General features: G+C 34.2%; 2 protein-coding genes across 3 annotated transcripts; one reads left to right on the forward strand and one right to left on the reverse strand.

Moving 5' to 3' along the window:
- The first annotated feature begins 1341 nt into the window (after positions 1 to 1341).
- LOC148625639 (uncharacterized) lies at positions 1342 to 6398 on the forward strand. Its single transcript, XM_088569283.1, has 4 exons — positions 1342 to 1507; positions 2974 to 3221; positions 4846 to 4995; positions 5689 to 6398. Exons 2-4 carry the CDS (start codon positions 2984 to 2986, stop codon positions 5952 to 5954), a joined length of 654 nt encoding a protein of 217 aa, XP_088425409.1. The 5' UTR covers positions 1342 to 1507; positions 2974 to 2983; the 3' UTR covers positions 5955 to 6398.
- Positions 6399 to 13000: 6602 nt separating this feature from the next.
- Positions 13001 to 15610, reverse strand: LOC148625640 (lipopolysaccharide-induced tumor necrosis factor-alpha factor homolog). Of its 2 annotated transcripts, none has more exons than XM_088569285.1 (3): positions 15445 to 15610; positions 14806 to 15073; positions 13001 to 14194 (listed from the first exon to the last, which is right to left on the reverse strand). In XM_088569285.1, exons 1-3 carry the CDS (start codon positions 15470 to 15472, stop codon positions 14044 to 14046), a joined length of 447 nt encoding a protein of 148 aa, XP_088425411.1. In that variant the 5' UTR covers positions 15473 to 15610; the 3' UTR covers positions 13001 to 14043. The 2 variants fall into 2 exon arrangements, with proteins under 2 accessions (XP_088425411.1, XP_088425410.1); XM_088569284.1 differs by having other exon boundaries at positions 13006 to 14194; positions 14806 to 15091; positions 15445 to 15606.
- Between the last annotated feature and the right edge of the window lie 4424 nt (positions 15611 to 20034).

Here is a 20034-nt window from a genome sequence, read left to right on the forward strand (position 1 = left end):
ATCCATCTGCACCACGAAAACTGATTTGTTCCTATGAAATTTAAATTGCTTTCATGGTTCTAAAACTTATGAAGTTTTTCCTGTTTTAAATTGACTTAGACACACATAGATCAACTATAATTTAATTGTTGCTTTATAAATATTTTCATATAAATTCCACATGGATGAGATTTTTCTCGGATTCACAGATTTCAGCTTTTACTCATCCATAGAACACAATGTGCTTTATGTTCTTAGTTGTGTTTGTCCGTTTTCCCAGTCTGGTCTTTGTCCCTGGATTACATTCTTTTGATTTCCGCTATAACCTTGGTTCCCTTGATTAATCTTTTAAGTGATCGTTGAATGAGTTAAACAACCTAAAGTAAACATATGGTGGTCTTAAACTTCGTGGGCCTTCAAATAAGTTAAAACGTCAATGAATCAGTAAAAATACTGTGGTGCTATTTAATAGGAGGGATTGTATCTGTACATTGGTGCAATAATGTTATTGTATCCCCTATTATTATGTAGGTGTATTTTCTACTAAAAAAATACAAGACAAAATTCTCAATCTGGACATAGTTTCCTTAATTGCTAAAAAGAATAAAGGCGAAAAATAGTTTACCTCATTATACGACACTTATCAAAATTTACATCTTAAAATTAAAACGCCTTTATTTCTTCAAAATATAGCTTTTCGATTGTTCATTATAATGGAATTACCCTTTTGTGAATCCCGCCCGGGCTGCTTTCAGACGAAACAAAAATAAATGTCACAGGAGCTAGATAGAACATTTCCCACTTCCTAATGCAAATATTTTAAATACATTATTCGGATTCAAAGGTGTTTGTCTAAATCTATTTATTTAAAATATTGAAAGAATAAGAAAAAACCAAGAGAGAAAGCAAATTAATCGAGGGAAGAACTTGAAAAAGAGAAGAAGAAGAATTAGATATACTTAGTAAACTGCGGTATATATGGTATAAATGTTGACAATGGAGGAAGAGTGCCGTTGTTTGATAATGTTGACAATGGAGGAAGAGTGCCGTTGTTTGATAATTGTTTTGTACATGTTTAAGTTTATATGTCGGAACCCTCACCAATCTTTGTTGGACATTTCGCTAAACCTGGCAAACAATGAGCAAATAATATACTGGAACCCCCTTAATTTTCGTTTTTTTCTGGATCTGCTCCTATGCACCACTACAAATATCAAAGGGCATGACCAGCGTTTGTTTCCAAACATTATTCGCCGATTAGTTAGTATTATAAGTAGAAATGTATTGACGAAGTAAATGGGAAAGACTGCTACAACAAAAGGAAAAGGAAATCGTTTGCCACGGAAAGACACAATTGAACGCAAATTAAGTGTTTCTGGAAAGTTTATTTAAACCCTTTCTCTTCTTTGTTTTATGAAGCAGGTGTAGCGAGAAGGAAAGACATAATCGAAATCATCTTAAGTGTTACTGAAAAAGTTATCATTTTTTTTTCTCCATGTGGTTTTGTTTTATTCATCAAAAGAAACAGGTATGTTACTGTCTTTTCAGTTTTTTTATTGAGTTTAATTTTTTATTTATGTATGTTTTTAATGGACCTTTTTATAATTTAATTTCTATAGAATTAAGAAAGTAAATAAAAAAATGATCATATATAGACAAAAAAATGCGCTAACGACAAGAAAATAATATACGAATATCAACGGAAAATGTGAGCTATGCTGTGACAAACTTTAAAAAGTTGTACAACAAAAGGAAAAATCCGACTCCGGACCGCATGGGCCCGTCGCTGCATTTTTCATAAATGATGATTCGAACATTTATTTTATTTAAATCTTGAATCTGACAATTACAACCTATTTTACAACTACTAAATTTCAAAACTAGTGAAACATATTTAACACGAGACCAATACTGTAGTTGTGGGATTGGCGCCAAGGACGTTTATTATTTCTTTTTTCGACATCGTGTAGAGGTATAATCAAAACCTTTTAAACAAGTTGGTCTGATTTCCTGATGCTTTAAAAGTAAATACGAAACTTTAAACAAACGTAACTGACATCCCATTGTCTCTTGTTTTTGAATACGTTAGGAAGTCATAGAGATAATAGTATAAACTGTTGATATTTAAGCGATTTGATAGTCTTTATCATTATCGTCACCCAGTGGCGTTGGACCCCCTTTTTGTAAATTTTGTTAATTGTATCTAACATTTGGACAAAAGTGAGCAGATTACAGTCTTGAACACCAATTTTTTACCACTTTTGAATATATCTGGTTCTGCAGCTATTGTCATTTTAATGCAGCAGCTTTACCTACCTTGACCGGACTTGACTTTTTAAGAGCAACTCGAGGGGTGTTTCTAGAAAAGCAGAGGATGCTTACCCTATCGGTGTACCTGGTCCATGTTCCCACTTTTAAGTGGAGCAAGAGTTGCTCATTTACTTTTTTTACTTTGTATGCGTTATTTTAGTTATTTTTATGTTCTTTGTCGTGTTGGTCTGTTTTCCAAATTTGGTCTTTGTCCCTGGATTACATTCTTTTGATTTCCACTAAAATCTTGGTTCCCTTGATTACTCTTTCATGACTGTGAACTGTACGATACACGTCAGTGCCAGATCTTATTGGCATCTATACTTTTCCTGCATGTTAAATTGAGTGTTGCTAAGACACAGACCATTTTCTTCTCGAGGGGGCCTGGGATTTTTTGTTGAGTTATAAATGAGAAAAAAAATCCTCAAATTTGAAGTAATTTTATTTTTGTTCAAAATAATCCCAGCCCCCCTTTTGTTTTAGTAAAACACTGTTCGGTGCCTTAAATAACTATATTTGTTTCATACATGCTTCTATCATGGATATATATGTGGAAAACTTTTGTATAGGTAACTGTTTTCAATCCATTTTGTCTTAATACAAAGAAAATAGATTCAAAGTTAGCCATTATAGAAAAGTACATCGGCATATTTTTTATCTTTATCATCTTATATTTCATTTCAGAATTAAAATAATGACGTTAAAGGATGATTTCGTTTCTTCAAACAAACTAGTCAAGGTGGCTTTTGTGATATATCTCTTAGCAGCATTCTTCTCGAGTATTTCCGTTACAGCAGGAAGTTGGGGTAAACGCCAGGATTGGAAAAGTTTATATGGCTCAACGTTTTATCGATTGTGGTCAATCTGTAGCGATGATGCTGATGACGATTTGATAAAGGCTTGCTCATCTAGCCTTATTGGCACCGCAACTGGTGAGAATATCAATGGCGAAAACAGTTAAAAAGGATGTGATTTTTATGTGGTAGTAGGGGGGTAGATAAAAAGGCAGGACGATGGTGTATGTTTAAATTATTTCTGCAAAGATTGTAACAAGGTTGTAACATGGGTAACAATGACTGTCTAATCAGTTATTCATCGATTTCTTGTTTTTCTTTGCCGTGAATGTGTTGGAGTTGCAACTATATGGTGTCGCTGCATACAGCTCGACAACCGATCAGTGAATGACTTGAGATTTGGTACTTTATTTCAGCTTGATAGATCGCATTGAGTAAAAGATTCTCGCTTATATACTGTTGCTTTTGTTGTTTTTGTTTTGTTTTGTTTTTGTTTTTTGTTTTTTTTTGTTTGTGTGTAGTTGTTTATTTTTTAATTTATTTGTTTTGTTTTGTTTTGTTTTGTTTTTTTTTTTGTATTTGTTTACTTTTTTTGTAATTCGTCCTCGCATAAAAGTCGCCAAGCTTTAACGAGACCGATTTTGGATTTCAGTCTAGCTGGTTGTACCTTGTGTATGCCCTTCGCCTCGATAGCGCATCGATCATTTTTCTGTTTATGTTTCACCTAGAACATATTCAGCAAGTTGTAGATGATTTTCAAAACAAACACTCGGCTGGAGGGTTTTGACGCTGTTGGATTTTCGCGCACCAGCGTGCATTCCTTGCGTATTTTTTCGGGAAAAAAATTGATTGAATTGAAATAAAATCACTGAAGCGTAAACGTGTGCGCCCACTCTTGGGTCAGATGGCGCGGCCTCCCGTTTTTCGATTCCTGTATCTTCCCGAGTTTACTAAAAGTTAGATAATTGAGAGGAACAATATTAAAGAATATTGTTAATGACACAGTAAAAGGGTGATAATGTTTAAAACACTCCTCTATAAAACAAGTCAAGAGTTTGTTTTGAGTGTATACACAATGAAACATACCAGGATGGCCTCCCTTTTATAACACAAATTGATTTCGTATAAGACAATCACTGACTTTTTAGAGTCTGAGCCCCTTCTATGACAAATCCAGAAAGATTTGTAAACCCAATGACATAGACTTTCGTTCTATTTGCTGATAACAAATCAGTCCTCGTACTAGAATACTGGCACCAAGCTATATGATTTGTTTGAGTACTATTCCCGTAATACGGAAGCTGTTAAATATATTTTATTTTAATCCTTTACTGCATTTTAACGTACGAAAGAGCTTTAAAATATGCGTCCTGGTAAGACTGTGTGGACATATATAATTGTTTACAATGAAACATACCAGGATGGCCTCTCTTTTATAACACAAATTGATTTCGTATAAGACAATCACTGACTTTTTAGAGTCGGAGCCCCTTCTATGACAAATCCAGAAAGATTTGTAAACCCAATGACATAGACTTTCGTTCTATTTGCTGATAGCAAATCAGTCCTCGTACTAGAATACTGGCACCAAGCTATATGATTTGTTTGAATACTATTCCGATAATACGGAAGGTGTTAAATATATTTTATTTTATCCTTTACTGCATTTTAACGTACGAAAGAGCTTTGAAATATGCGTCCTGGTTAGACTGTGTGGACATATATAATTGTTTTAATGAATGTATTTTTATTATTATTTCAGCATGGATGGCAGCAACACAAGCCTTGGTTGTTTTGGGTTTTTCCGGGACTTTCATATCATTTGGCATTGTTGTTATGTACATCTGGACCAGAAAATGTCGCGAGAACAAAGAGGCCTCTCTCATTGCTGGGGTGATCAGCATAGTTACAGGTATCAATGGACCCTTTCCTGTTAAGGTGTCATACCACTAATTCTGGTCTTCACTACTTTATATGTTAAATATAGCTTTTTATAAGCCTCAATATTTTTTTACATCAATACAGATGGTGCTGAAGGGGTATCATTATGATGGTCACCCTCTACATTAACTCTCATAAAAATACCAAGATACCATTAAGAAAGTACAGTAGTGAAAGTAGACAGGTGCAGAAATCACTACTTTCGTTTTGAAATTTAGCCATATCAAGAGGCCTAGAGTTTTTGTTCAGAATTGTTTTACCCTACACTGAATAAATAAAATGAAGTTTTTAAGATATTGCTGATTTATTTAGCTTTCAGATGACATACTTGTAAGTTTGTATACATCTACTAAACAAGAAGAATGATAGGATGCAATATTGGGACTACTTCTTGTCATTACGAACTACTTTCTTGTATGTGCAGGCGACTGGTTTCCGAAATAGTGGTATTACACCTTAACTGTAGGGTAATCGACGAGCATGCGTGACATATTATTATCCTTCCGGTCGCGAGGTTAGACGAGTTCCTCTCGGAAGTGTATGTTAAGCATGCTAAAGACGGAAAGGTCTTTTTTTGTTAATATATAGTTAAATTTGCATGATTGTTCGATCATTTTTTTAAATATTGCTAGCAAAAGCATTATTTTATTCTTTGTTTTTGTAGGAATATTGTACTTGATTGGCTGTATAGTTTTTGGTGCCAATTGGTTTGATAAGTACCCTAGCAATGAGTACATTTACAGCCGGTTAGACTATGGATTTGGCCAGTCTATAGTTGCATCAATATTTGAAATGATAGGAGGGATAATTATGCTTGTTAGTACAAGAGCAACAACACCAGAGTCTCAAAAGTCGATTGCCACATTTTCCAAAACAGAAAATAGTCAACAACAAAACGAAAATGTAGTTGTGGATGTGGAATTGAATTAACAACCCCAACAACAATTAAACAAACATTGAAACCATAAGCATAAGAAGATTTGAAGGTACATCCATCGAATTTTTTGATATTAGAATACTTTTTTTTGGATTCGAGCTCTGAAGTAACTAAACAAAACAAAGTTTTATTGTAACTCTTTAAGTTTAGAATATTTTTTTTTTGACATTCCCGCATTTGAATATAAACATTTTCCTTGAAATTTCATGATGCTGTGATTTAGCAAACCTAGTCTAGACATGACTAAATATTTTGGTCGACATATTGTAGATATATTAAGCCATGTATTGTGACTAATACGATATACTATTTCGAATAACTCTCAGACTTGAATAAAACTGGCTAGTAGTAAACACAAGCAAACTAATTCACATGATTTTCATGTGAACATCAGATTACTTCTACCCGAGTCGAGCAAATAAACCTAGTTATGTGAATCGAGCCTTCTTTTACAAGTTAATTTCACACGAATATTACAATTCCATGTTGCATAAAGTTTGAGTATAATTGCATACGAAACTTGATTCATATTAAATTGCAATCTTCATAAAAAATCAGACTGGAAGTAATTCATGCATATCAAAAACCCATCGATTTCACTTTCATTTCTTGTTCAGAAAAAGTTGCTGATCACATAATCAGCCTTCGTTTTTCATTGGTTGTTGCGGTTTTGACAATAAAATTGTATTGAATGTGCATGAAAATGGCTTTCAGCAAGAGTTATCGTAGAGTTGATTTGGTTTGATTTAGTTAATTTTAGTGGGAGATAAATTATGATTTTCTAAAAAGTGCAGATCTGAAAACAGAAATACTTAATATCATTATGTACAAATATAGCATAAATAGACCGAAAAAATCATTGTTTGTTCGGTGGGTTTTCAAAAACATAAATCACTTTACCACTGGCAGTGTATGAATTTCACGTGGACTGGTACTTAATTTCATGTGAACGATATTTGCGTAGTAATACCAAACAAAAATAGATTAATTAAAAACATAAACCAGAGACATAAAAACAAACGAAGAAAAAGGTTGCACGCTGATAGACACAAAAGAACTAAAACAATCAAAAAACACTGTCCTCTGAATATCGTTTAGTCATGATGATCCTTAAGGAATCACTTACTCTAAAATTCGTTTTTTTTTCTCCTAACAACTATGCGCTGCTAGTTATACGTGTTATGCCCAGAAAACTACTGCTTAAACAAGGCTCCTGACTTTGTATCCATCGTAATGATTCGATAACATTAAAGATAAAAAAATCGAGTTACGAAACATTTAGTCTAGGTGTAACAAAATAAAAATTGAATGTAGACCTAAACAAAAATAATAAAAGTTGAAACAAATCACTGTGTAATTGTCAGGCAATTAGCTTAAGCAGGTAGACCTAGGTTAAGGGACACAACTCTTACAAATCGCTGGTACGCTTATGTAAACTATTTTACATAAATCGTATACAGGCACTTATGTAAACATTCTGTTTCAAATAAATGCTTGACAGGCTTTGACGAAATTTAATAAGATACAATAATATCACTGATTTCAAGAGTTATGTTCCTTACTCTAGGTCTACCTCCTAAAACAATGATACTGATACACCTTTCTTATTCAATCGAGTCTGATCACGTGAAATCACTGAAAGGTTTCCAAAAAGGTAACATGAATCTTGTTTGTATTGTCCATCCTTTTATAAAGAGCTACTTCTCTGTTGCATGATGGACAGGTGTGTACCGCATCCTTACAGCCATCAATACACCATGGAGTGCAGCAAACAAAAGGAGCTCTGAAATTGAAATTTGAGTTAACTATGGAGCTGAATATGAACTATATAAGTAGTACAGGTACTTTCTAAAGGCAATTAATGTAAGAAATAAATGCTAAGTATTGACTGCAGTGACGGATTCAGGGGGATCCGGGGGTCGGGATACCATCCCACCACATGTTGTTGGAAAATTTTGTTAATTTCGTAAAAAAAAATTAGAGCAAAGTCGAGCAAATAATAGCCTTGGAACCCCCACCTGGTATCAGAATTTAATCTGCCCATAAAATGTTACATGTTCAAAACGGATGCATCCCCAAATAATGTAAGATTACAGACCGCAAGTTAGGTATAATTGTATGCTTAAAATAGTATGTTAGTGCTCAACTGATCCGAATGCACCTTTTAAACCTTGTTCTTTCAAAAGGCTTAATTAATTTAAATACCTGAATGCGACATTGAATGTACAATTACAAAAATCAATATAACATGTCTAGAAGTGCCGATGCGATGGACGCTCCTAAAGGCATGAACAATCACAAAAAAACTCTCTGGACAATCTGTTGATTGAATCGATACTGTTCTTACCCAGATATGCCAATAATGAAGGCCCACATAAAAACTGCCCCGCCTATTTTGTAGCTAACACGTGTCTGAATGTGTTGCCCTTATTGTGGACACTGTGTAGAAAAGGGGTTGAAATGTTCATTAGTTATTATAACTGGCACAAAGTTAGGATGCCCTGGCCCTGGTTGGTTCTGTGGCTGGACCATGAGGTACAGGTTCTCCTGGTCTGGGTTTACAACCACCAGGTTGTTGAACGATGGCACCCTGTTGAAGACCTGTAAAAGGAATTATTAGAAATAAGACAGTAACGAATCCAGGAGGGTGCAGGGGGTGGGCACCCCCTTTTTATTTTAAAATTTGTCATTTGCATGTGTAAAATGGAAAAGAAAATGACATATAATGTCCTAGAACCCCCCCCTTTTTCTGAGGAACATTGGTTGGCACTCCTCTTTTTCAAAGTGTCTGGATCCGGCCCTGTGAGAGCTTACTACCATTGAACTACGCGACAGTTTCCATCATGGAACAGGGCGGGTTTGAGGTTGCCATACCTATTACTTTCTTATACGTCACTGACTCTTGACCACTGTGTTTTTTTATCTAAACAGGAGAGGAACTCAGGTTATGAAATAAGGGGGGAATGAGATTTACTTACAAGAACAACCCAGTGGCGGATCCAGGGGGTGCAGGGGTCGTCAAGTCCGACATGTGTAAAATTGACAAGAAATGGCAAAAAAAGCCCCCCTTTATCTGGGGAACATCGGCTGGCATCCATCTTTTTCAGTGTCTCGATCCGGCCCTGACCATTTACCTGCTGACAGAGTAAAATCATACTTGAAGAGCATAAAAGAAACTAAATGTTCAGCTTTAAATTTTCGTTCTATACATCCCTGTCTTATCATTGAATGAGAGTTTTCTGAAAAAAACGAATTGCTTCTGTGTGTTCCAATCCAACCAATGCCTTGTAGGTGTGCTTCCTTAGACTGAAAATAATAGACTTGTTTCCTATTACCAGTACGAAAAAATAGGACAGGTAGATATGGAAATTATTCAATTTAAAAAATATATATGGAGTTAATGGGGATACAATCTGGATTACTTATCATTATCATTTTTAATTTTATTATTTGGTTTTGTCATCTTGCAGGTCTGTAAAAAAAATACTGATGTCAGTGACAACGGCTTCTAAATATAGATAATGAAATATCATTTACTTGTGACAAAGTTCATTGTATATATCCTCTATTTATAATTCAATCTATTACACCATAGGTTTAAAACTACTGCTCTATTTACCAGGATCAATGCATAACAGACATTTTTTTCTGATTTAAATGGAAATTGCATCCAACGTAAATATCAACATTGTGAGTGAAACTGAGCACAGTATGGTAATCGAGAATAGAGTTTTTATTTTTTACATTGTTTGTTGTCAATGAAGCCACGCCAGTGAAATTGACCTAGGCATCACATGAAATATTGGTTCGTTGTAAAGCAGATATCAAATTTTACATTAGTAAATGAAAAGGAGTGAAACGTGAAATGGAAAGGAATATAAATAACCATAACATTCCTAGTTTATCAAAACCAGCATCCAAGAGAAATTTCGCATCTTTGTTTTCATTTAGAAATCCGTATTATAAGTTCGCACTATTTGATGACTTGTTTCATCGGACTGTTTGATAATGTGGTGACAGTCGAACGCCAGCTATCCCATATTGCGTATTAATTACTCACGTGACCATAAGAGATTCGGGAAACAGTTTTACTAATTTTAAAAGGTGGTTACTTCACAAAGCATCCCCTAATGTAGACATCACTCCTTCTTCACAGTTGCGAAAAAGGTTTGACTAAGTTTTAAGTCATGTTTTTCTCTGCATCTATGGGCCCAATTAATTAGCACCTTCGCGTCACCCTTCAGATGAGCATCATGTCAAATTTTGATATATTCTTTAATTTGCCTGATTATTTCAAGATGTAGATGTCTAATATTAAAGACAAAGGTTCTTAATGCAGAAACGTAACATTATTTCTGTGAAAATGCGGAAATATGATGGAGCATATATGAACATAACAGATTATGTTTTATGATAAATCTTCTGGGAAAAAATGTGCAATTTCTGTTTTGTTTTTTATCTAATACATTTTGAAGAACGTCAACTTAAAATCATATGCTATAATTAGTAGTACATGTATCATTTCAGTCATTTCATATTTTAAATCAGAATTGTAGACTTCTTTGTACCAAGTTAGCTTATGATAAATAGAAGATAGGAAATTATAATTAGCTCTTTGTCCTGATGCTTTGCCCTTTTTTGCTGTTTTACAATATGATTAAAGTCCTGTTACTTACTTAATAAGATTAAAAAAACAAATCGAAAGTATAGATATTGCATGCCATACATATGTACCAACAAATACTAACAACATGCTGCAAAAAAGCAAAGCTCTTTATTTACACAATGTTACTTGTAAACAGTATTAAAATCATTAGTTTCTATAATTGTATTTTTAGTATTATTTGTCATAATACACAATACATAACAAATAACAACGCCCGTTGAAAACTGGGTAACATATTGGTTCTTGTCAAAGTTTAGATAGTCAAGATTTAATTCATCAAAAGTCTTCAGTTTATCTTAATTTGGAATATTTCACACCATTACATTTAATTAGAACGGAACTTTCTCATTCTCTGATTTGGCCATCGAACAATTAAATGGAGGTACTGAAAGACACAAGTTGTTTGAATACCATTTTGAGTATCTCAGGACTACTCCTTGTCGATATTCTGTTAATAACAATATTTAGTACTTTAGATGTGAAAGAAACCAGCCTTTTGGTAATTGGATAGAACTAGAGTATGCCCTACTACATTTTTGGACTGCTGTGTTGATGCTCTGGCATGATTGTAAGCATGTATATTAGACCCCAAAACATGACCAATTTTGCATGCTTTGATAGGATTCAACAGTGGTTAACGTACAAAAGCCTACAATGCACTTATATGATTTAGGGAGAACCGTTATTTAAAAGCAATATCTCAGCTTTATTCAGACGATGAACATGAAATGGACGATAAATGAACATGAAATGATGAAATGAAAAATGGGATGGGACACAAGGATAATAGGGTCGACAAATTTTGAATACCACTAGAAAAAGGGAGGTATGGGTAAAGTCGGGCAATTTAGTCTCTTGTGGCGGAGCCCTATGGTACCTACTCCGAGAAAATACCACAGCAGGGTTCTTTAACGTGCGAGGAACGTGGCATCTTTCCCAACATGGTGCACCACTGTGGTTTGCGGTCAGGTTTTCCGTATTATGGCCTGACAACCCCAGCATGTAACACGCCAGGGGTACCCCATTCCACCACCTGGGGCACACAACCCAGTTGCTGTGTTGGCAGAAAGTCCTAGCCCCCGGCCATGGTTCTGAACACTATTTAGTCGCCTTTTACGACAAGCTTAGCGCTGCTACAGGCCTATTCTTTTGACACCCGGACCTGCACGAGGCAGGAGACAGGACAGGTTATAAGAAAAACTAAAAGGCAGAATATTTTATTACCCTAATATTTTTTGTTTATTATGTTTTTTAATGTCGGTTCTCTGCACCGAAGAAAAAAAACAGGAAATACATTTTCTCAAAATAAAAAGCAAATATAGAAATTTCGACCCTAACCCCCTAAAAATTAAATGTGGTTGCTACCTAGGGTGAGTAAATACCTCTCTACCTCATTACCGAGACACTTTAAGTCCTAAAGGCTAGAAACCACTAATTCCACTTCCCATAGGCTTCTATGCTAATTTCACAATATTCAATGGCTTCCCTGGACTTTACCTTAACTCTAACCTGCCGAGGACTATATATCAGCATGATTCTACATATGTCAGCTCACAATCCTCAGAATGGCTTGTGGGGTTAGCAGACTTGCAGTGCAGTACTGGTCACCGGAAGTGAAGTGTCTATAAATAGCATGGGAAATCCCAGTGTTTTCACAAGATAGGGGTATATTTAGAAATCATTATGGAGATTAGGCTTCACATCACAAGAAGCAAAATGCACCTATAAAATGTACAGAAATGTTTTTCCTTTCAGAAACTGTTTAAATTTTTTAAATGAGATGAGAACTTTTTTCACAGCACTATGAGAAACAGGGGTAATTTCTGCGTAGGACTATTTTTGCTTGAATTGGTGGTCTGTAACCTAAAGAGCACTGTTCAAACCTGTTCAAGTACGACGCATATAATATGCTATTCTAATGAACGATTAGATTGCAAGACTTCTTCATAACAATGACGAAGTAAAACAGTCCACTAAAATCAAAAGAGTAAACTATAGCTAGTTCATTATCTAAACACGATCGCCTCATATTATTGACACTGCTTTCCTGTTTGTTCAGTATCCAAATATTTGTTTGCAGCAATAATAAAACATGATAGAAAATTCCAATAACTACAAACATGTAACAGTCTTATCGATGTGATCAGAAATAGCAAACTAAATACAAAGAGTCTTCGATTTTAATAATCTCCTCAAACCTAAACCAGTAATCATTGTTGACTATGTGTCACTCCTCTTAGACATGCGCGAAAATGATATATTTTTTTCAGCACTGAGCAGCAGCCGGAAGTATTTGAAAATCTACATTATTAAGCAATGAGAGAAATATTGAATCACTTTTTTTTTCTGTCCACAAGTTTGGAATGAAGGAATATGTTTTTTCTTCAAAATAATCCTTGCGCCACACCCGTCCCACAGTATAAAAATGGTCGATGCTTGAATGCTTTCAACAGAAGAAATTTCGGATCAAAAATAAATTAAGAATGAGAAGTATATTAGCCTGAAATTGAAAGATGGGAAATTAAAAACAAGAAAGGAAAGTATCACAAGGTACACTTTTGAAAAATTATCTTCATTTATTTGCAAAATTATATTTATATGGGTCAAGTAATTACAAAATGCATAACACAATATACAACAAACGGACGATATTAGTAACACTATACATCTAGAAGTAGCGGAAAAACTCTTGGCCGACATGGGCATTACTTACGCATTTCTATAGTTTACTTTATAAAGTCGCTGATTTCATGCAAAAGTTCAATGTTTGGGTTAAGAAGTGTTCTGTCTTAGAAAATAGTTGCTATATTTTATTTGCTTTTAATAGAATTATTAAGTGCACAGTTTTTTTTTTCTTGGGACATTCTTATAACAACCAGTTACTTATCTGCTGAATTTTGTTAAATGCATAAAATTAAAACTTAATTTCCATTAAAAGACAGTCTTTTATTTCAAATTCTGCTTTTAATTTGCTGTAAAGTAATAGTTTAGCACTATCAGTGAGCGATTGAGACAGGGCACACATGCATGACAAATACTTTTGCCGCAGGAAATCATTAAGCCTTTGCATGATGAAACAACATGACTTATACTAAACCTTCTTTATTTGAAAAAAAAAATGTATAGATTTAAAGTGAATAGAACCTTTCGTGTTAAGTTAATGATCGTGCTCAATATACACTTCTGTGAGGTAGGGTTGGGTAGAACAAAAGAGTTTTCCTCGCAGAAGTGTATATGTATCATGCTGCACATATGCCCATCGACTATCACACATTTAGCACAAACGGGTCATATGAAGATTATGATTGTATGTTATACTTCGAAACACTGACGTTGTGAGAATGCACTCAATTGTACCATGAGAATTCTCTTCGTATTAATAAACTAATCCACTCTTCAAATGTAGACTGCAAAAATTAGTAATGGCCAACATAGCCTCGTCTTGTTCTTGGTGTTGTGTGCAAGCGTTTGTAGGAGGCAACTTCTTTGGAGCAGGACGGACACGTGTGAGTCGCATCTTTACATGAGTCCATGAAAAATGGAATGACACAGCATCCGGCGACAAGTCTGAAGAAAAAGATTTCCGATAAAACTCTAGTTTTTTTGTTGTTATTTTTTAAATAGAGACGGATAGTCAGTAATAAGGGTCAGAACATTATGAATGGCTCAAAATTGTTTTGTCGGAAACCGCGGGATAGGGGTTACTTCTTTAAAAAAAAATGCGTATGGATGCGCCGGTCATGGTAATCAAAACGGAATCTGTTTATGACCTTGTAAATTATAAAATGTTATACTTCTATACTGCTATATAATGATGTACGGTTATGCTTTCATCAGTGATTATTTAGTTAATTTAACGATATCAAAACAGAGAATAATATGTATCAGACTCTATGCATGAGTGATTTGTAATTACATTCCACAATGATAAATTTATGAAAACGTAAATAAAGTATTTGTTTAAACTTTTAACGCAGGCGTAGAGTGATAATTCTAAGAAGTCTCAAATATATGTAGAATTTTAATTAAAAAAAATTATTCAATTCCAATTTTGCGCAAGTTCACCTCAGTTCAAAGTATTGCTGATACTTTATTAAGACCACAAGACCTACAGAAATCTCAGTTTATGAAATTGCAATGTTACTGTAAATATGTAAGACATTCAATGCATTACTTACCCAGACCAGCCGAGGACACAACACCAAAGCCATGCTGCACCACCAATCGTGTATGATGTCTGAGTTTTCACCTGTGCTCTACAGTGTGGACACATGGTATCATAAGGAAGGAAATGTTGAGGAGTTATTATCACTGGTGGTGGGATAATAGGCTGTCCTGGTACCGCTTGCATCTGCCCCATCCCCATTCCAAATTGCTGCTGCTGGGGATGCATCATTCCCATTGGTGCAGGTTGGGTGACATAGACACCCCCTTGTTCCGGTGCGCCTGGTTGAGAAGCAGAAACTGAAATGATGTCGATCAATGCTCTAAATAGACATACTATGAAAAATTTAAGAAAAAAGAAAGACACCAATCATTTTTATACTGGACTTGGGATTATTTGAAAACAAAATATCCAAAAATTAGCATTTTTTTCAATATTACTCCCATTTCTTAACAATGTAGATTTTCCCCAAAAAATATAGCTTTGGCTGATGCTAAATAATAAAATATTTCTAAGTCAACATTTAAATTCCAAGCCCACCGTCCCCCACCACTCCCCCCCCCCAAACACACGAGAAGGAAATGGTCTGTGTCCAAAACTCAATCGAGTTTTCTTCTCGAATTTAACAGTTCAGTTACTGATACAGACTTACCATAATTTGTTGTAGTTGAATACTCCATTTTTTTCTTTTGTGTAAGTATATTTCAAGAATCAAAATAGATCGATTGTTTCCATTGGAAGTAGAATCCCCGTGAGTGTACATCGAACATGTCAATAATAAAGACGATCATGTTTTAATTTTTAATTTCAAATTGATTTATTCCATAGTCAAACCAATTGAACATTTAAAATTGCGTTATACCAACTGTTACTTTTTGGTTTAAAAAAATATCCTTTTACATTAAATCAATGCACTCTCTCTTTAGTAGTTTTGCAGGACAATGAAAAAACAATTTTAGAAATCGGCCTAAATGCAAGTAACATATCTTCAATTGGCATGTTGACTTCGCGCCATTCGGGTTTCAGGGAGGAAAGTTCGATTATAGTTTTTGTTAAAAAAATAGTTTTGCTAGCATTTGTAGTTTTTTTTTGGTAGTATTCATAATTTATGTGAATTAAATAATTTGATCCGCATGAAAATCCCAATTGCTCAGTCCCTCCCCACCCAGGCCCAGAAAATCATATTACAACCATCTTCATTATCAATTGGGATGATGATGAAGATTTACGCGAGTAATTTTCATAAGAAAATAGGCACCATTTTGCCTTCATAATGGGACGAGAATCGGACTGGAAGGCAAGATATTCATGGTCAGGTGTTAAAAAAAAATAACTAAATCAACAAGACTGACAACACCTCGACAAACTTGAACGTCAGAATTCAGAATTATATTATGGAATCATTAAAAAGAACAACAAAAAGACAAGACAACAAACTACAACTTCTTGGTAAAGATAACTGCTGTGAAAGTGTCTGTAGGATCACAATTCTCTCTATATACATTTCCAATTTTTTAAGAACATGATGAAACTCCTTAGAATTAACCAGAAATTCATATCAAAAATCGGTAAAACTATAACAAGAGGCTCCCAGGGGCCTGAATCGCTCACCTTGTTAAATTTTTGCCTTTAAATGGAATAAATTTTAACAAAGAGTTGTCGAACAACTTTGACTCAGGAAGACTTTGGTAGTACTTATCATAAGGATCAGTTCAGCATGTGAAAGTTTCTTTCTATGTATCATAGTTTTCGAGATATTGGCTGAAAACTAAAATGAAAACAAAACCAAACAAAAACAAAAACAAACATCATTTTTCACCTTTCAAGGTCAATAAATTTTACAAGGAGTCGTCTGTCAACTTTCATCCCTCCAAGACTTTTGCAGGTCTTATAATAAGGATCATATCAGCAATTGAAAGACTTTGGCTAAACCTAACGGTTTTGGAGATATGTTATACGAAAAACTACTGTCTGACCCCTATGTTCTATTTTGTTAACGGCGGCCATGTTTTTCGACAATCAAAAATCTCCACATCAGTTCTATGGAGGATATTCTAAGTTTGGTATGAAATCGAAAATTGAAACTCGTGACAGATAGATCGCAACATGCTGAACACTAACTACATCAGAATTTGGCTAAACCTATCAATTTGGGGATATACGCGAAAAACAACTGTCTGGTCTCTATGTGCTATTTTTACTAACGGTGGCCATATTTTTCTACGGATCAAAAATCCCCGCGATAGTTCCATGCAAAATACACCAAGAAACATTTATACCAAGTTTGGTTCTAATTGGTCAAGTAGTGTCAGAGGAGAAGATTTTTGAAAGAAATAACATCAAAAATAGCAAAAAAAAACGTCAAAAAGGGCAATAACTCTAACATGGGTTTACAGATTAAAATGAAAATTGGACCTCAGGTAGATCTTTGCATGCTGAACACTTTCATAATTTAGCTAAATCTAACGGTTTTGGAGATGTATGCAAAAACTACTGTCTGACCCCTATGTTCTATTTTTAATAACTGAGGCCATGTTTTCCTACAGATCAAAAATCGTCACATTATCGTTATGCAGGATACCCCAAGAAACATTCATATCGAGTTTGGTTCCAATTGGTCAAGTAGTGTCAGAGAAGAAGAGTTATGAAAAAAAAATGTGAACGACGACGACCGACGCAAAGTTTAAAACGATCGGAACTACTCTGCCGTTGCCGTTACAATAAAAAGAAGGTTTCTTTTGTGTAACAGGAAAGTCTGAGGAGTTCAGATTGGATTTAAAGTGTCGGGCTAACTTGAAAATTGACCGACCATTTCAAAATAAGTCGGTTCATTAAAGTTACTATAAGTAAAAGCAAGTGAATAAAGTTTTTTTTTAAGTTTGTCCCTGTTTCTGGCTTTGTTATTGTTGAAAATTTCAGTTATTTTTACAAAATTATCAATTTGCCAATTTTTGATTTGTTTCGTTGGAAAAAATGTTCTCTTCCGGCATGTCTGTAAAACCTGACCTTGATATACGTTCTATATTTCAAAATGAGTAATTTTAAATATCAAATCGTCATATTCTAATAATTGTACACGTACGCCTTGTATCGATTTTCATTATGTGCAATAAGTAGTTCATTCAAACTAGACTAACAATGGCTTTTCAATCCATTGTTTACAGATCTTTAAAAATGTGTATCTAGAATTTAAACTCTGATATATGATATATTGTGTAGTACGAAAGCCCATTGAGCTCATTTACGTAAAAATTTTTTTCTTCAGTCTACGAAAATGAGCTGAATGAGCTTTCGTAGTATTTTTCTTCATTCGTTGTCATCCCACTAATTGTGGAGCCAACAAAGTTCGGATTTCAATAGTTTGGTGCACCACTGAACACATACCAGGACTCTTTTTATATTGATTGAAAGTATAATTTATACCGAATCTGAGCTTGATATACAAGACTTGTATTTTGGAATTACTCCAGTTTTTGAAAGAACCGATAATACATTTTGATCGCGTTTTATGGAAGAACTTTAACAGCAAATTTTAAATATTTAAGTAAATTAAAGATGAGTTGATTTTTCTATAGAATATATGTGTGACAACGTTTAGCTTCTCAGTCTTGGATATTTTAAGTATTAGTCTTTGTAAGAATCGTGCAATCCTGTAATATGTGATACACCCAAAAAAGGCTGTACACATTTTTATTTTCGTTATTTACTTTGTAGAACGATATGATAAATTGTATAATCATTTATTCCAATCTGGCTCTTAATATATAATTCATATTGGAAATTCAATGGTTTCAACTGTATTTTAGTGTCATTTACAGAGTTATCCCCTTTAATTTTGAATTCTGCAGTGCATATATATATATATATATATATATATATATATATATATATATATATATATATATATATATATATATATATATATTTTTTATCTCTTATGAACAAAAGTTCCATGAAAAGCCACATGTACTTTTCTGTTTAGAATAACATTTTAAACAAAATATCAAAAATAAAAATAAGTAGGCTTTCCAACCATGAATCACACTTCGCATGATTCTTTACTGGAGTGCTACTTAAGAACCGTACTATTAACATCTTTGATAGCTTCGAGACTGACTAAGTCATTATAAAGTACATAGATGATTCTTACTCTACTCAAAAACTGGTTTTAGGACAAATCTTAGAATATTATGGAGAATACAAACCCTGTATAATCATTCACCTTGATTATGTATTCAGTTTGGTTGATTTCAGACAAATGCATCCATATGGTTTTGTACGAAAACACGGTTTTAGAGCATTTTCTCAAATAAATTGGAATCTGAAAATATTTTAATCAATAATCATTACAGAGTTTTATGGTCGTCATCATGAACTCGTGGATCGTTACGGTGTATTCATCTGCACAATAAAAACTGATTGTTCAACAAATCATAGTTTTCCTTTCCTCTTTCGTCTACCCAGGACTTGACTTTCTAGAAAAAGCAGAGGACGCTTACCTTACCAGTGCACCTGGTCCATGCTCCCAGTTTTTAGTGGAGTCCGAGTTGCTCATTTACTTTTGTTACTTTGTATGTATTATCTTGGTTATTTTGTATTCTTTGTAGTGTGTGTCTGTTTTCCATATCTGGTCTTTGTCTCTGGATTATATTCTTTTGATTTCCGCTAGAAACTTGATTCCCAGTTTTCTTATAATTTACTTTTTAATTACACATATTAAAACGAAAAAAAAATGAAACTATTAATGATTCGAGCGCTGATCTTTTTTGTTTTTTGTTTTTGTTTTTTTTTTGTTTTTGTTTTGCGCTCCATAAATAAGCTCTTAAAACTCACGTTGAAATGAGAGTCAAAATAATATTTAAAATTCAATGCAATTTCCGTCCAGTAAATTTGACCATTGAAGCAAAATATAAAAAAAATGTCCTACCACTTTTAGCTCACCTGGCCATAGGTGAGGTATTGTCATCACTTGGCGTCCCTCGTCGTCGTCTTTAACAATTTTTCAAAACTCTTTTTCTCTGAAACTGAGCGACCAATCAAATCCAAATTTGGTTCCTTAGGGTATTCTGCATAGAACTTGGATACGTCGAAAAAAAAACATGGCCGCCGTTGCTAAGTAGAAAATAGGGGTCAGACAGAAGTCTTTTGGATATATCTCCAAAACCGTTATGTTTAGGCAAATTCTGAATTTCTGACATGAGTAAAAGTGTTCAGCATGTTGAAATCTATCTCTGGTTAAATT

The sequence above is a fragment of the Perna viridis genome, chromosome 2 (genome assembly GCF_037379345.1).
Source record: "Perna viridis isolate PV_CMFRI_1.1 ecotype Kerala chromosome 2, ASM3737934v1, whole genome shotgun sequence".
NCBI lineage: Eukaryota > Metazoa > Mollusca > Bivalvia > Mytilida > Mytilidae > Perna > Perna viridis.

Bases quoted from the DNA above. Each gene is read 5' to 3' on its own strand.
- LOC148625639 (XM_088569283.1), top strand. From the start codon at position 2,984: ATGACGTTAAAGGATGATTTCGTTTCTTCAAACAAACTAGTCAAGGTG. The intron at 3,222-4,845 runs GTGAGAATATCA...TTATTATTTCAG, and splicing joins CCTTATTGGCACCGCAACTG to CATGGATGGCAGCAACACAA. The intron at 4,996-5,688 runs GTATCAATGGAC...TTGTTTTTGTAG, and splicing joins GGTGATCAGCATAGTTACAG to GAATATTGTACTTGATTGGC.
- LOC148625640 (XM_088569284.1), bottom strand. From the start codon at position 15,472: ATGGAGTATTCAACTACAACAAATTATG. The intron at 15,092-15,444 runs GTAAGTCTGTAT...ACATCATTTCAG, and splicing joins TTCAACTACAACAAATTATG to TTTCTGCTTCTCAACCAGGC. The intron at 14,195-14,805 runs GTAAGTAATGCA...CTTTTTCTTCAG, and splicing joins TGTGTCCTCGGCTGGTCTGG to ACTTGTCGCCGGATGCTGTG.